Source organism: Bombyx mandarina, chromosome 08 (assembly GCF_030267445.1).
Source record: "Bombyx mandarina strain Sakado chromosome 08, ASM3026744v2".
NCBI lineage: Eukaryota > Metazoa > Arthropoda > Insecta > Lepidoptera > Bombycidae > Bombyx > Bombyx mandarina.
Window position 1 is genome coordinate 14,717,757 of NC_143215.1, and position 17,924 is coordinate 14,735,680.

General features: G+C 40.0%; 1 protein-coding gene across 2 annotated transcripts in view; it reads left to right on the forward strand.

Annotated features, from left to right (window-relative positions):
- The window catches only part of LOC114247285 (uncharacterized), a 74,429-nt gene extending 57,778 nt beyond the window's left edge, over positions 1 to 16,651 (forward strand). For both annotated transcript variants that reach the window (XM_089729301.1, XM_089729302.1), the window contains exons 5-6: positions 12,476 to 12,607; positions 13,794 to 16,651. In XM_089729301.1, coding sequence (XP_089585427.1) covers positions 12,476 to 12,607; positions 13,794 to 14,744 — 1,083 coding nt within the window. In that variant the 3' untranslated portion in view covers positions 14,745 to 16,651. The remainder of the gene's footprint in view (positions 1 to 12,475; positions 12,608 to 13,793) is intronic.
- The last annotated feature ends 1,273 nt before the right edge of the window (positions 16,652 to 17,924 follow it).

The window sequence follows — 17,924 nt, forward strand, 5'->3', positions numbered from 1 at the left end:
GAGCTTTTTGGGTGGGTTTCGGAACTGGGTGAATTGGATATTGAATTTGTAGCTTTCTTTGTAACTATCGGCTTTGAAATGAACTTCCCTAGGGTATTGCGCTTTCACACGCCTCCCTTCAACGGAGGTTGGAAGAGAGGCCTCTGATTCTGCAATATTATGTAATAGATATCACGTTATGTGCTTCAAGTGTTCCAGCTATTACAATCAATGTTCTTAACTGCGGCAGATTCGCGAGCTGCTTGCGTATACAGAAAATGCTATTTTTGTATCTCAGTATTAAATTTTTTTTATTTTTAGTAATGCATAAAACTATACCATTTCTTGATTTCTTTTTTATTATTTTATTTATACTTATTGTACACAAAAAGAAAATACAATAAAAACAGATTTAAAGAATGTCTAAATACTATGTACAAAGGCGAGCTTAACTCATTCATGAGTTTTCTTCCAGCAAACCATTATCAGAGAGAAATACGATGTATAAGAGGGGAATAGTGTACAATATAAGAGCTATTAAAGCATGATTTTTAAACTAAGCATTAAAAAAAATATCTAATATTAAATGAAAAATATATATAAATAAAAATACATAAAACAATAACTTAAATACGATTAAAGTGACAGGAAATGTTTCTTCATTTGACTCTTAAAAACTTCTAGAGAGGAACTAGCACGAATAGGTTGAGGGAGAGAATTCCATAATCGCACTGCTTGTATTGTGAAAGAGCCACTATAGCGACTAGAGCTGTGTATGGGAGTTTTTAAAAGAAGAGAAGTAGCTTGTCGACTAACTTTGCCGTCAGGAATCAGATATTCAAAGCGTTCACGGAGATAGATAGGGGCATCAGGATTGTGAAGAATAGAATAGAGAAAAGAGAGGATGTGGCAATCTCGACGTCGCCTAATCGGCAGCCACCCCAGCTCAGCCCGGAAATCAGAGACATGGTCATACTTCCGGAGACCAAAAATGAAGCGGATGCACAAATTCTGCAGACGTTCGAGTTTATCTAAAAGCAATTCAGAAGCATCTAGAAAACAGATATCAGCATAATCGAGAAGAGGAATTAAAAGCGTTTGGGCAAGATAAATTTTAGTGCGAAGAGGCAAGAATTTTTGAAGGCGTTTCAGAGACTGAAAGGAGTAAACTGTTTTTCTGCTTACTTCGGAAACGTGATTAATCCACGAGAGGTGACTGTCGATGTATAAACCTAGATTTTTGACACATTTCGAATACGCTATCGGAACGTTGTCGTAGAGGATGGGCGCTAACGAGCTGTAATCGAGAAGGCCGCACATATGCCTACCACCAACAATGAGAGCTTGCGATTTCGAAGGATTCACCAAAAGACCAAAGGACTTGGCCCAGTTGTAAATCGCAGAGAGATCCACGTTGATTGCCGAAATGGCAGCCCCAACGTCAGCAACCCTCGTATGACGATATAGCTGCAAGTCGTCTGCATAGAGATGGAAGTGTGAAGATAAAGATTGAGAAATTGTGTTTATAAACAGAGTTTCTTCTCTGAGAGATTCTTTGAGAGTTTAGTTCAACATCTATCTATATATATATATAAATGAAATGCTGTTCATTAGTCTCGCTAAAACTCGAGAACGGCTGGACCGATTTGGCTAATTTTGGTCTTGAATTATTTGTGGAAGTACTTAGTAAACAACAGTCTTAGATCGGACGTTTTGACTATGAATGAATGTAAAGCGTCAAGACAACAGTTCCAAATGAAGATTTTCTCCTTGTCTTACCGTGTACCGGAAACACATAAATGAGACAAGAACAAAGTATTTTAGCGTAAAATACAAACATCGTAGAAGGAAAACGTCAAATTTACCTAGCACGGCTGTTCCTACTGTTTATTTCTCGGTAAATTTCGTTGAGGTACTGAGAGTCAGCGCTGACGAATTCCCAAAACTTTCTAAGGTTTATGAGGCATAAAATTTGAGGTGTTTTACGACGCTGCCCGTGGAATAAATTACGGAGGTCATCCATCATCGTGCTGATGACGTGGGGACTTGAAACGGAGATTTATAAATAAGACAACATTTTATTTTAGGGAATGCGTTTTAGGGTTTGTCTTTCATGCAACATATAGTGTAGTTCTTTACATCTTATGACACGAAGGAGTAGATAAACCTTTTTTCGGTCCGGCTCCGAATTGTCCTAGAGATGTCCGCGAGACTCCGGTCCAATATTTTTATCGGCAGTGTACTAAAAATTAAATTTGCGGATCGAGTTGTTATTATAGCGTATTGAAGTCGTCGTGGCCTAAAAGATAAGACGTCCGGTGCATTCGTATGTAGCGATGCATCGGTATTCGAATCCCGCCAGTAAATACCAATTTTTCTAATGAAATACGTACTTAACAAATGTCCACGATTGATTTCGGTGAAGAAATAGCATCGTGTAGTAAAAATCGAACCCGCAAAATTATAATTTGCGTAATTACTGGTGGTAGGACGTCTTGTGAGTCCGCACGGGTAGGTACTACCGCCCTGCCTATTTCTGCAGTAAAGCAGTGATGCGTTTCGGTTTGAAGGATGGGACAGCCGTTGTACTGTAAAAACTGAAACCATAGAACGAGGTGGGTGGCGGAATTTACGTTGTAGGTGTCTATGGGCTCCGGTAACCACTTAACACCAGGTGGGCCGTGAGCTCGTCCACCCATCTAAGCAAAAACAAAAAACTCAATTCAATTCAATTCATTCATTCGAATGATATGTGTAGTTTTGTAACTAAAATAAAACATTTTGACAGCAAGTTGAACTTTGAATAAAATTATCCTTTATTAATTTGGTTACTCTAGTCAGGATATTACGCCAAAGTAATAAAATTATTGTATAGTCACCAGTCAAATTAATAGGTCGTCATTATATTGTTTAAAATTCCGTTGAAACATTTCGTCACATAAATAAATAATTACGGATTAAACTAATTAAAGGAAATATTCTTGAAAACAGTATTCATTCTCATCAAATTCGAAGTTTATATTAAATTAAACTCAAAGACTTCCGAAACCTTAATAACTTCGATAGAACATCAGTCCCGCTATCCAGGCAAGGTCAGGCCAGGCATGCGTAATTTCTTCCAAACACACCACAAGCACCAATCATAATAATAACCGATGATTGGGTACTTCAATGGTTGCAATTAAATACCACTTGAATTGCGCTCTAAGCCATCGAAATGTCGGAGAACGGGGGGGTGAAGTGGCGAAGGGGAGGGGTGAGGCAGCCAAAAATCTAGTCTGACTGGGTTTTGGTAGTGCAACGCACTTTCCGATGCCGGTGCGAGAGGCTAAGAGTTGAATGGAGCAGATTGTTCTAGAATTTTTTGGATTTTTTTGTGTGGTACTCTGATGACAGGACGTATTTTTAACTTGTACTTGAAGACCATCTTGCTTAATCCTGCTGGGAGCTAGTCATGCCATTATTTGTGAAGCGTCCATCCACATATAGTTTGCTTGAGTAATTTCTATTGACAAAATAAAAGTAATGGAAGATTTTTTTTTTGTTTTTTGTCAGGAGGAAATCACCGGACTTCCGCCCTCCACTGGGGATGGAGGGCGGGGCATGTCGGAGTTGAACCGACTAAAACCTCCTGTCGCTCAACAACCAGCATCCAAACCTCGCATGAGACAGAACTCATGAAAAGGCAAAGGGGGGAAAGTGAAGCGTTTAGTGCGGAGCACATCTCTCCCTTCACCCTCCCTCTCGGGACGCCGGACTGGCGGTCGTCGGCGCCACGACCACCAGTCCTCTCGGTCGGCAGGCTATCCGAAGCCCGCCTAGATGGCGCCGGTTAGAATGGTCTACCCTCGGAATACCCCGCTGGGTCAGAACCAGCGTGGGTTGAGGATTGCCGGCCTTCCATCACCCGGACGCTCTTGCATAAAACGCGTGCAGAGCAGCTTGCACGTCATCTTCTTGGGTCCCCTTCGCCGGTCCCCAGGCCGACATGTGAGAGAGACCCGAAACACTTAGAGGGCCAGGGCTTGGGCGAAATCCGCCTCCCTGGCCCCCGCTCGACGGCGGCGGGTCTGCGCGTCTCGCACGCGCCCCGCCGCCTCCTTCTGCGAGATGGTGCACTCGCAGAAGTCGAGCATCGCCTTCCACGACTCGTCGTCACCGAGTATTGATGCCACAACACCCGGCAACGACAAGTCGTTTCCTATTTTTGCGACAAGGACACGGCGCGGCGGCGCCACCCCTCCCATGCGGGGCAGGAGACGAGCGTGTGCTCCGCCGTGTCCAAGTCGCAACCAAAATGGTGGCACTCTGCCGTCAGCTCGGCTCCGATCCGGTGCAGGAACTCACCGAAGCAACCATGCCCAGTGAGCACCTGCGTGAGCCGGAAAGTGAGGCGTCCTCTGTCACGGGTCACCCAATTCACAAGAACCGGGCGAATCGCCTCGACGGTCCTACGACCAGCCGAAGGATCGGTCAGCCGTCTGGACCATGACTCCAGCACGGACCGCCGAGATTGGGCCCTCCGCGCTCTAACCACACTGGGGCTGGGACGTGCCACGCCCCGTGCACGAAGGTCAGCCCGCCACTGATAGTCAGCGGCGAGCGCCTCCGCTTCCAGAACCCAAGGCGGCGTCCCAGCCAGTACACACGCCGCCTCGAAGGAGATGGTGCGATAGCCGCGGATGACCCTGACCGCGATGGTGCGTTGCGGCCGTTGCAGCAGCTTCGCTACCCCCATGGCCAGGGACTGGCCCCACACGGGCGCCCCGTATAGGGCCATTGATCGCACCACCCCTGTATAGAGACGGCGCGTCACCTGGTCAGGCCCCCCAACGTTGGGAAGGAGCCGGCTTAACGCGCCGGCCACCCCCAACAGACGAGGGACCAGATTTTGAAAGTGAGCACGGAAGGTCCAACGACTGTCCAGAATGAGGCCGAGGTACTTCAACTGCACCCCGACCCCGATACGGACGCCTCCAACCACGATATGGGCATCGACAGGTGGCACTCTCCGGGGCCTGTGGAACCACATGGCCTCGGATTTACTGAGCGCCACGTCGAGGCCCAATCTCCTGATTTTGCCGACGACATGCGCCACAATGGAAGAATAGGCAGACTTAACGCCTATTAAGATTTTTTTGTTCACCCAATCTTATAAATGAACAAAGAAAATAATGGAGATACAAAAGAAAAGCCACTGAAAACCGATAAAACCAAGAAAGGCGAAAGCAAATTCATCGTTAATCAATTAAACTTTGACGCAATATTTGACGCAATATACGCAGTAATTAACTGAAATTATTCAAGTGGAAGTGGTCCGGCCACATATTCCGTTGAACTGACTATGGGAGGAGCACAAAAGTACTGGACTAGAGACCTCGTACTGGACGTGGCTCGTAACGTTCAAAACAACGAATGAAGTTGGTAAGTACTGGATGCGTAAGGCAAGAGACCGAAAAGAATGGAGTGCATAAGAAGAGACTTACTTACAAAATTGGATGGACACGGTATGAAGAAATAATTATTCAAGAGTTGACTTTCCAAGCTAGTAGTTGGTCTGCACAAATTTGATTAGCAAATTTAAATCTGTTATTAAAAACAGCTGCAGTCCATTCTCTGTTCTGTCGTTAGATATTCGGTACTGAGAGTAGGCGCGCGGGCGCATCTAAAAACTGCAACCCGATTGCAAGAGGCTGCGGGGAGGGGCACTGCAGTGGGGGGAGGGAAATAAGAAAAAACAAACCGCCGCCGAATCCGGGCGTCGACCGGCCGTTGACCTCGTGCCCTAACTTAGGTCTAACTTTGAAGTCTAGTGCTTTACTTAGCACGTGGGCGTGATGACACCGGTTTTATTCGATGACGGTACTGGTTTTGAGATTTGAAAGGTTTATGCCTGTTTCAGAGGTTTACGTTTAGGTGATTCTGTTGCTTTTTTAAAGGTTTTAGTTGCTCGAATAGAAAACTGGGCGTTCATGTATTTCCATGCATTGCTTATTGAAGAAATCTCTACTGAGTCGCTCTCTCTTCCTGAACAAAAAGCCGAATGCTGTTGTTGATATGGCCGAACTCGAGCTTTGAAGGTTGCTTCGATTGGATATAAAGCCCCAGTCAGGGAAGGTGAGGGACTACAGGGTGAAGGCTGATAGGAAAAACATTTTAGTCGTAAGCTCTGTCTCCAAGTATGTATATTAATTTTTTTTACAAATGCAGTAATATGGCATAGTACACATTAATTATACTCACTAAAAAGCAAACTCCGTATTTGCTTTTAATCAGATAAAATTTTTTTTCTGTTATTTCGATTTAAAAATCAAACTACGACGAACTGATCCTGATGAGGTGTCTACAAAGATCTATTTGAAAGGATATCATTCTGGATAGACAAACAGATAAAGCGAACCTGAGAAGCTCCTTGTTTTTTGAAATCGATTTTAATCTTACAAGTATTGAATTGAGAACCGCCTCTGTCACTTAATTTGAATCTATTGTGTGTGTGCCTTGGGGTGTTTTAAGTTAGTAAAAGTCATATGTATGTCGGTAACAATAAGTTCAAAAAGCGTGTGGTCAAGTGGAGCTGGTAGGCATTGTGTTGGTACTTTCTGTTTCACGGTGAGTTCTTGTTTGACTCACTTAAAAAAAATCTTGCTTATTGTGAATAGTAATTTGCTCCCTAATCTAGACTAGACTCTTTTTGCCTATTCCTATAAAAAAAAAATCCCCAAGCTATTGAATGGCAATTGATTTTCATCCTTAAGAAAATTGTAATAAGATCAAGATTCATAAATATAAGCTTATTGCAAATAAAAAAAAACCGAATTGCGTTCGATTTTCAAATTTATTCCTTAACGTTCACCTATAGTAAATTACTTATCGGAGTTTAGTCCTTGCATTGTAGTAGATAAAGATCATATTAGTTCATATTTACGTTCAGGGCTAGGCGTATGATTTTTTTTGTTGTTTTCCAGTTACCACAAACTGCGTTAAGGAAGTTCGTTCTAATAATTATTATTGTTTTTATAAGAATTCATAAGGTCATCAAGGTTAAAGAAATACAAATTTAATTACCTCATATAAATATCAACATCTGAAAATTTCTAGAATAATCCATAGCAGTTTCAGGACAAAATTGCTTGTTTTAACCTTTAAGCAAATACGTATAATTAAAATCTGTATACATTAAAATGCACTGATAAAATGTAATTTAAACTCCATCAAAGTTGCTTACACCTGGCCCAAGCTTCATTAGCTGTCAAAAATTCAAAAGATTTCAATGTTTAATGTTCCTTTTTATCTTTACACCAAAACACAGTAAAGATAAATCTGAACCTTAAGTTTTAAGTGATATAACTTATTTTACATTAAACTAATTCAATGAATTTTGTAAATAAACGAAAATAATTCTATCGCATTGAATCGTGAATCACCAGTGTATTAAGAACTCCCGCACGCCCCACTTTCCCTTGTATGTTCTAAAAAACGAAGCTGCGTTGCAATTTTAGAGGTCTCGTCGAAATGGATATTTTTATGGCTTGTGCGGATTGCATTATGGTGCAGTTTATGAAATGCAGCGAATTATTTAGGTATTGCATTGGTGTTGGAGTCCGTAGAGGTTGCGGTCTACGTAACATCTACTTTAATACGTTTAGTCGTCTTGGGTTGGTATTATAAAGTCTTTGCAAACACAAACGGACATAAAGAAAGTTTTTATTTAAGACGAACACAAAATATAGAAAGAAGGAGAAAGTAAACAAGAAATAGATAGTCCAAGCAACACAAGCAGGTACACGAAACAAAAAGCAATAATTAAAAGGCGTAGTACAGAAAGAATAACACGGGATGCGCGCTCGCAAGTCAGATTTCGACTGGTGGCGGTGGATCGGTAAAAATGCGACGACCGGTTCGTCTATGCACCGATGTACTCGCGAAATATTATCGCCGCCGCTATACTGCAGTTATCGCCTGAATTTGCTTGAGAATTAATTTTGTTTAATGTAAATAATGTTTTGTATGATTGTGTGGTAAATGAATGTGTTTATATAAAATAAAGTATGTATGTGTTGTTGTGTAGTGTAATTATAATAAAATATTATAAAATAAATAAATACATGTGAGTCACCCACATACGTCCATTTGTCGATTCAACGTTCGATCTTATACAAGGCTCCAACTCTTTTATGTTCAGCGCTCAATTCACATGAATTTTATATTGGTACGGATGTCATGAGTTTGCACAAGTAGCATTATATTTGGATAAAATTGTATGCTTACTTAAATGAATATTGTAGTATGATTTACTGGTAGGACGTCTTGTGAGTCCGCCCGGGTAGGTACCACCGCCCTGCCTATTTCTGCCGTGAAGCTGTAACGCGTTTCGGTTTGAAGGGTGGGACAGCCGTTTAACTGTAAAAACTGAGACCTGAGAAATATTATCTCAAGATAGGTGGCGGCGAGCAACAAAAAAAACCGCAAAAGATCTAAGCTACGCAATTGGCCTAAGAATGCTTTCAGTACAATAAGCACCGATAGCAGATACGAGTCTGAAGTTGTATTCACATAGTATTTTGCGTCTCCCTAAACAGCTATAGGTACGGGCAACATTTTCATATGACCATCCAAGAATCTATAGTAGTATATCAGGAAACTTAGGTCACTACAACGTCCATCAAGAACTCCTATTTAATTTTAACAATGTCATAAATTTATTAACACGCTACCGCTTGTAAATTGTGCCGTCAGTCGAGCGGAGGTGAACGATTCGTCAGTGCACAAGTCATTAGCGTCCAAAAATGCTTTCGTGTAAATAGAACGAATGTTATTTCTTTGTTCCTTCATCGAGGTCAAGTCGTTGCTCCAACGTGCAAGATTTAGGCTTATGATCCAATATAAAATGGTCCCAGCGAATTCGGTGCTCGCATCCTTACTTCAATATACAGTCTAGATCATGATATAGATGTTTATTATTAATTTCATCGTAGTTTAAATGATAAGACGAATATATAGCGAGCGATATGACTATGCCCGTGTTGGAATCTATTTTTGTAAGGAAATTTTCATTTAAATTGTGTATTTTTTATTTTATTGCTTAGGTGTTAAGTGGTTACCGGAGCCCATAGAGATTTAAAACGTAAATGCCGCCTCCCACCTTGAGATACGAGTTCTGAGGTCTCAGTATAGTTAAAACGGCTGCTCCACCCTCCAAACCACGTTACTCCTTCACGGCAGAAATAGGTAGGGTGGTGGTACCTACCCGTGCGGACTCACATAAGGTCCTACCATCAGATATTACGCAAATTATAATTTTTCGGGTTTGATTTTTATTACACGATGTTATATCACCGTGGAAGTCAATCGTGAACGTTTATCTCTATTACTCTGCCTTGAACCAGCCATTATATATAATACTAGCGACCCGCCCTCGCTTTGCTTCGGAAGCATTAAATTTTATTATTGAATGGCCTAGTCCTGCGATGTTAGACGCGGTTATTGTCGTACCGCGGGTAAAACCGCGAAGCAAAGCTAGTCTAAAAAAAGTAGCCTAAGTTACTTCTTATATCATTAGCTACCTATCAGTGAAAGTCCCGTCAAAATCGATCCAGCCGTTCCGGCGATTAGCCCGAACAAACAGACAGACAGACAGACAAAAATTGTAAAAAATGTTATTTTGGTGTATGTACCGTATATATATATTCATATGCATGTAGTAAAAAGAGGCTATTTCAATATTATAAACAGACACTCCAATTTTATTTATATGTATAGACTAGCTGATACGGCAGACTTTGTAGTGCCCCAATCGACAAATAAAAGACTCATCAAGGGGACACATCAAACGAAAAACAAAATTGTTTGTTTTTATATTATTCCGAGCTTTTTTATATTTTTTCACCTTTTAAACCTTCTCTGGACTTCCACGAATAATTCAAGACCAAAATTAGCCAAATCGGTCCAGCCGTTCTCGAGTTTTAGCGAGACTAACGAACAGCAATTCATTTTTATATATATAGATATATTCGAGTATACCCGATAGTATAGTAGTCTAATATCCTTTTTTTTTAAGTTAGATGGCACTAACCCCGGACCATCTTGAGATTAGTGAGAGCTTCATGATTCTGTTAAATCACGCGAGTAATTTAAGTTTCGTTTAATATCTTAATGCGACTTTTTGTTTTTAACGATCAGCAATATAACAGTAACTTAAACGTTTACGACGCTTATAAAAGTATTGTTTAATAGCTTGTAAAAAGTGACGTGAAACCTTTTTGCTGTTGTTGTTTTTTTTTAAGCGTCACAAAGATTAATCTGTGCTCGTAATTTTTTTTAATGTAAAATTCGAAATTTTGGAACACTGGAATCGGCAGATGTATGATTGCTGTTTATCTTACGTGAGCTCCCTGACGTCTTAATGAGGTTTATAATAATAGTTAATCATATATTTAATGGTGTCGTAGGAAAATATTGTGTTTTATTTAACTACCTTAAATAGGCAAGTCATCGAGCACTGAATTACCGTGCTGCCGCCTAATATAAAATTATCTCCGAAATTCGCAGTTGAAGACAAAGAAAATATCAAAATGCTGTAATAATACAGCCCAAGTTGACGTATATTTTTATGTCTCAAGTGTAACGGGTTTGTTGGGATTGTATTCTAGTTAATATCGATGCAAATTGAAGAACAGGTGAATAATAGCTCACATCTGCGTTTAAAAAAATGTCCGACGTGGTACTAATCCTGGTAAGCCACAAATTTAAGCTAAATGAATAATGATACCAAATTTTCGGTATAAATCTATATATTGATACGTAAAGCAAAAACTTTGGACCCCTTTTTTACGAAAATTGCGCCGTCGAAGGAGTATAACATTTATCACACTTATAGAGAATATAGAGATGGAGTGCAGAACGTTAATATTTTTTTACAGTTAAGCATAAAAAAATACATTAAATCAATAAAAAACACTACACTACCGTGTATTTGAGACACACACGCATATATACTCTTTTGTTTATTGCTTAAAGTCTGTGATCTAATTAAGAATAGATAAATAGTATTGTTTGTCTTTAATATAATTTTTCAATAGTACAATCTTGGCGAAATCTGTGATTATAGAAGTACAAATAGTCTTTGATAATAGAACCATAATAATTTTATTTTATTTATTTATTTTATTTATTGGGTACCAACATGTTATACATCAGCACAGAACATTACAGGTATCATATACATTGATTTCACACTAAATGCTAACACAATTACAGGTACCGACTGCATGCATAAAAAAAGCGGTTCATTATATAAAAAACAAAGAAAAACTATATATAACATTACATGAAGACCCTACATTATTACACATTCACTACCAAATATACTATTACTTAATTGAAAAAAAAACTCATTGAGCAAGGCTGTAGACTTCTCGTCTAAAACTGTCATAACGTTCAAACTTAAAATTTAAATTAAATATAGTCGAATTTCGACTACTACGGGACATATATTGATATCAAATATTCCAGACAATAAAAATACTTAACTCCGTTTTCTGTAATATAAATACGTAAACGAAACTACGCAACGACGTTCTATGTAAGATTGATTTAGTTTCTTCATTAAATGACAGGTGAGTCATTTTGTCAAGGAAATATCTTAAAAAAAAACGTGTGGCACTCGGGAACTGCCGCGGTAAAGCTATTGCATAACATTTTTTATCAACATAAGCAATTATAATTAGACAATGATAATTTAATATTAAACAATAATAAAACAAGACCACGCTATATTAAACATTAAAAAGTTGTAAATGTATCTGGGCTCCAGTAACCACTTAACATCAGGAGGGCCGTGAGCCCGTTCACCCATCTATGCTATTAAAAAAAGGATAAATTACTTCAAGAAGTCGGCTTATGCAAAGAATCCAATCACTGGTACAAAACTTTAAAAAATCAAATTTTTTTTTTTTTTTTTTTTTTTTTTATTGCTTAGATGGGTAGACGAGCTCACAGCCCACCTGATGTTGAGTGGTTACTGGAGCCCATAGACATCCACAACGTAAATGCGCCACCCACCTTGAGATACAAGTTCTAAGGTCTCAAGTATAGTAACGACGGCTGCCCCACCCTTCAAACCGAAACGCATTACTGCTTCACGGCAGAAATAGGCAGGGTGGTGGTACCCACCCGCGCGGACTCACAAGAGGTCCTACCACCAGTACAAAATATCTAAAACAAAAAAATAAGAAATCAATAATTTCATGATGCGCATGCAGTGTGATGTCACGCTACGCGCTTATTCACGAACAATACACAAGCGCAACGTGTGAATGTGTTGAACGCGAGTTACATGGTAGGTGGAGTGAGGGGTGTAAGGTTTTTTTCGTTACGGAATTTCATGATTCAGTCGCCGCGCTCGAGGCCCGCGATAAAATCTATGCAATAGCTTAAAAATATTTTTCTTTACATACTATTAAAGAAAAATAGACTCATAATTTAAAACCTTTTCCAGTTAAAGTCTCCGGCTGAAGATGAAGCAGGCGTTAATAGAGTGGAGAGCCGAGAGTCTCCGCCTGGCAATGGATCAATCTTCACAATGACTTTGAAGAACAATCATCTAATAGTCGAAACAGAAGAGAGAAATGTATGTGTTGATTTTACTCTTCTCATTCCCTCTCTTCCTGAATTTTTTTTTATTGCTTAGTTGGGTGGACGAGCTCACAGCTCACCTGGTGCTAAGTGGTTACTGGAGTCCATATACATCTACAACGTAAATGCGCCACCCACCTTAAGGTATAAGTTCTAAGGTCTCAGTATAGTTACAATGGCTGCCTCGCTCTTCAAACCGAAACGTATTACTGCTTCACGGCAGAAATAGGCAGGGCGGTGGTACCTACTCGTGCGGATTCACAAGAGGTCCTACCACCAGTAATTACGCAAATTATAATTTTATGGGTAAGATTTTTATTACACGACGCTATTTCTTTACTGTGGAATCGTGAACATTTGTAAGGTACATATTTCATTAGAAAAATTGGTACCCGCCTGCGGGATTCGAACACCGGTGGTACTGGTGGTAGGACCTCTTGTGAGTCCGCACGGGTAGGTACCACCGCCCCGCTTATTTCTGCCGTGAAGCAGTAATGCGTTTCGGTTTGAAGGGTGGGGCAGCCGTTGTGACTATACTGAGACCTTAGAACTTATATCTCAAGGTGTGTGGCGCATTAACGTAGTAGATGTCTATGGGCTCCAGTGACCACTTAACATCAGGTGGGCTGTGAGCCCGTCCACACTTCTAAGCAATAAAATAAAAAAACCGGTGCATGGCTAGATACGAATGCAATAGACGTCCTGTCCTTAGGTCATGACGACTGGATATATATCCTAAAAATGTCTGCTGCTGCCGATGCTAGGAAACATTTTTCGTTTTGCAGAGCATGGAAGCTCTTTGTTGGGCAGATAAGCTCACGGGCCACCTGGTATTAAACAGTGATGCCCATAGACATCAACTACATATAAGCCACCACCCAGCTTGAGACATGAGTTCTAAGGCTCGGTAATTACAGTTCAACGGCTGCCTCACCCTTCAAACAGAAGCGTATTACTGCTTCAAGGCAGAAATAGGTAGCGTGGTTGTGCCTATCCGTGCGGGCTGTCAAGACGCCTTACCATCCCTTCCACCGGCGCTATTACAAGTACATCTTCAAATGAGGTTTGAAAGAGTCTTCAACAGTCTGTCTTCGCTGGTATTAAAATGATTCATAATTCATCTTAATGGTCTCTTGTTGCTTTTTTAATTGCATAATCTAGTTATTTCTTTTCTTTTTCAGGATATCACAAAGAACGGACGCGAAACCAAAATGAAATATTCCCCGGACAACGATGGCATTTTTGTGGTGGAAGTTCAACAATCATCAGCGTACAGGCCGCACAACGTTGCACTCCAAAACTCACCACCTCAAGACCCTCAAATCTCGACGAACCAGGCTCTTATTCACAGAGTACCTGAAGAATTGGACAAAAGGGCAGAAGATGACAGTGAGCGTAGCAGCGAGAAGTGCGAAAGGGACAAAGCATTGGCTTTATCGAGCACTGGTCTCTCAATTTCAGATCTTAGCATGTCCTCTATTGGATCCCACAACGTTAGTTACTCTTATGGAAGCCAGATGGGCTACGAACAAGGACCATTCGGCTATCCAGTCTACGCTGGCTACGATGTTTCTAAAGACGACGTCCCTGAAGGTATTGTGTGCGACAATTCCACAGAACCATTGATTAGTAAAACCCCAACTGACCCAGACAAGCCAGTGGTCACAGCAGCTATCTTTAAGCAAGATTCTATTATAGGTAGCGAGGTGCCAGGCTATTGCATCGAAGGTTCTTCAGACGGTCCCTTACTTTCTGATGTTCAAGCCAGAGAATACAGTCTTCAGCATTTACACGATCAAAAGAAACTGGAGAATGGAGTTGCTGTAGTCATTACTGAAAAAGATAGTCCGAAGAAGAACCTCAATCGAGCTGATAGTCTACCTGTTCGGATAGAAGACGAGAATGAGAAGGTAGATACCGTAATAATCAGAGAAGATGTCGGTGATGTGTTCCATGGCAAAAGACCTTCGCTACCGGCCATCAAGACGGAGATCTATGAATCAGTTTGTGATGCTGCAAAGACAATTTTACCCAGGCTCTCCAGTGAAGCTTCATCTGAGATATATGGCACGCCTCCCATGATAACAATCACGGAGGAAAGTGAGTCAAGCAAGTCAGATGGCACGAGCTAATTTTGGATGGTTGTTTGTATATATTAATAAGTTTTTGAAAAGATTTTTGTAAAGTGTGTGAAACGGTGTGAGTGAAGTACGGCTAAGTGGTGGTCGCAAGGCATTCAATCGAACCATCATTTGTAACACCGGTCGATTTATATATCAGATTGGCTGCTTTATTCCCGGCTTGTCGATATTTTCTTGTTAACCTTAGAGCTCTTTTGCTTTTAACGGGTTCTCATCAGCTAAACAATGTGTTTAATATCAAAGTAACAGGTTTTGAAAAAGGACGCATCAGCATTCTTCTATTTGTATCTACTATTCCCTCTTCGTCGTTACAATCTTGGTACAGTGTATGCGATTGTCATATGGCATTAGGGCAGGCAGGTTTCATGCGCCTCAAGACCCCCCGCCGTGTCTTCTTGCTTGAAGCTACTGTCTGCAGGGATTTTCAACTGCAGACTTTATTATCTCGGTCCGCTGCATGGGAGACCTCATTTATACACAGTTAAAGAACTCTACATGGCACTTCGAAAACATTGGTCATTTGTTTCATCCCATACAAGGTACAGCTAAGAGCAGGGTGTTTTAGTTTCAATTGAAAAATTAACTTGCTTTTTACAAATTTAAAAGCTTTTTCTTCATGCACCACAAAAGTTACTCAAGGTCTCCATACATAACGTTTTAAAGTAAACAGTTGCCCCTTGCAGCTTACCAAAGTATATGTGGGCTTTAATTCATTTTCAAACCTCATACGATGATAAGTGTATTTTTAACGGACCTTAAAAACTTAAAAGGCTCTATCTTCGACGGTATATTATGTTCACTGATTGGTAGATTCATTTTTTTTATGTTTTTGTTTTTTTTATGTTTTTATTTATGGCGCTTTTAAGTTTAATTGGTGAAGTGCAATCATGAAGATGAATGTCAATTTTTGAAGTGAAATTTCTTTATGCGCGTTGTGAGTAAAGTTTAACTCGAGACAGATTCGTTACGGCCAGAGAGAAAATATACAATTTAGGAAGAGCAAGAGTGAGAAAATAGACAGCGAACCACTCGACCGTGGAGAGAGGGAGAGGACAAAGCGAGCTGGGTCGTTTCTCTTATACACAGCATTCCCTATTACAAGACAAATCTGATTTTAGGATGAAAAATGAAGAAAGCCACAATACTAAACACCGCAAAAGAAGTTTCACTTCTTTCACGTGCACCAGGTTGCACGCGCACCTTTTTTATTTTAAAACATATTTGTACCTACCTACATTAATTTTTAAATAAAGTTAAGATGTGCAATTCAATATATCTATTGGCTAACTTTGGTCTTGAATTATTTGTGGAAGTCCAGAGAAGGTTTAAAAGGTAGATAAATATGAAAATGCTCGGAATTAAATAAAAACAACAATTTTGTTTTACCTTTGATGTGTCCCCCGTCGGACGGATTCCTTTTGTTTGTTTTAAGTTTATTTTATACAAAAGCTTAGGTCTTTTATTTATTGATTGAGGCACTACGAAGTTCGCCGGGTCAGCTAGTATATAATAATTGATTCTCGGGAAGAATTATCAACGAAGGAGAGTCCGGTCCTCTCTAACTGCAGAAGATTTCGTGGCGTGCAATGCGTAGAAGAACATCGAATCTTCACTCACACTGGATTCACCAATATTTATGTTTCTAGTACATTTACTTAAATTGTGAAAGTTTTTTAACGTGTGCTTATTTGAAATGAAAAATAGTAGATTTAAGATCTTAAAGCTTCGTGTAAATTTCTGTCTGTTAAATATAGGATAGAATAATAGTTTTGACATTTGTAAAATATTAGATACGAGTTGTGCTCTGCGGGCTCACTCGCGTTTAATTTGCAGTTCAAAAACATTGAAATACGTATTAATTTCGTATTTTTGAAGTGTATGTTAACAAAGAGACTTTATCGTAAAAAAGTGTATCATTTTTCGAGAAATTATTGAGAAATATGTTTTGGACGATTGATGATTTCTTAGAAAATTTAGACTTATGTAACAAATTTATTTTGTTTAGCAAAAAGAATTATGTTTGTAGATAAACCGACGTAGCTTTTATGTTGTTTGTCAGGCATCCAACGATATTTCGAAATCCTGATAGTTTCGGCAAGCTGAGATTCAAGCTAATGTAAAATTGATAAATTAATGTCATGATGAATTAATAAGTCGAAAGAAATTATTGTGGCCTAAAGGATAAGAGGGTCGGTGTACTGGTATCAACCGACTCGACTGTGGCGATGTTCGAATCCCGCAGACAGGTTTTATTTTTCCCAAACTCATCTGAACTTAAGACCTCTACGATGAAAGAATAACATCGTGTACTAAAAATAAAATATGCAAATTTATTTGTTTGTAGACACACTGGTAGTACCTGCCTAGGTGGGCTTACAATACTTATCTTGTTTTTTGGGCCGGTAGGTTAAGATACTGACTACCACCTGCCTGCTTATTCCTGCCCAATGTCGAGGTCGCACAATTCAATTGGGATTTCGACTTGATGATGCCTGTTTTTTCATAGCTTGGATGGGTACACGAGATTACATCTGTTGTTAAGTGGTGGTAAGCGCTGCCTCAGAACACTAGTTCAGTGTTATAGTTATATGGTACAAGCTGGTGACGGTGGTATAAGATATTTGACAGATGTCTAAATATTGCCTACGACATTTTCAAGATAAGCTTCTATATATGCACAAGTTGCGAACAACAACATTCGGACCGTCGGTATACCGAGCAATTTGATTCGCTTGGTGGAAGATCTTCCCTTCGCTTTTATCCTCAGTGTTTGTAAATATAATATGGATCAAGCCAACCCCTACTCGTATATCCGATTACACATTTTTATGGCTAAACCTCACGGTCATTTGGTGGTCGGAATTGCGACCCGTTGAGAAGATCCGGTGAGAAACCCAGCGAGTTAATGTTTAGGTTAGGTTGCACGTCGAATCTTTTGCCGAGTTCGGCTACCGGGGTCTCACTCCTAGTGTTAGAGCTAAAGCTGTCTAGTGCAAGGGTTATTGGATCTGATGTATCCGTAAGGACGTGTCTAGGGCTTTGACGATGACTGGTTCCTGCGAATTCGGTACAGTCGTCTGTGTACATTGGTCATGCTATTTTCACGTTTGTCCTTTGGCGATCTTCCTCTAAATCTTGAACTCAATATCTTTCCTATCTCTGTATTCATGA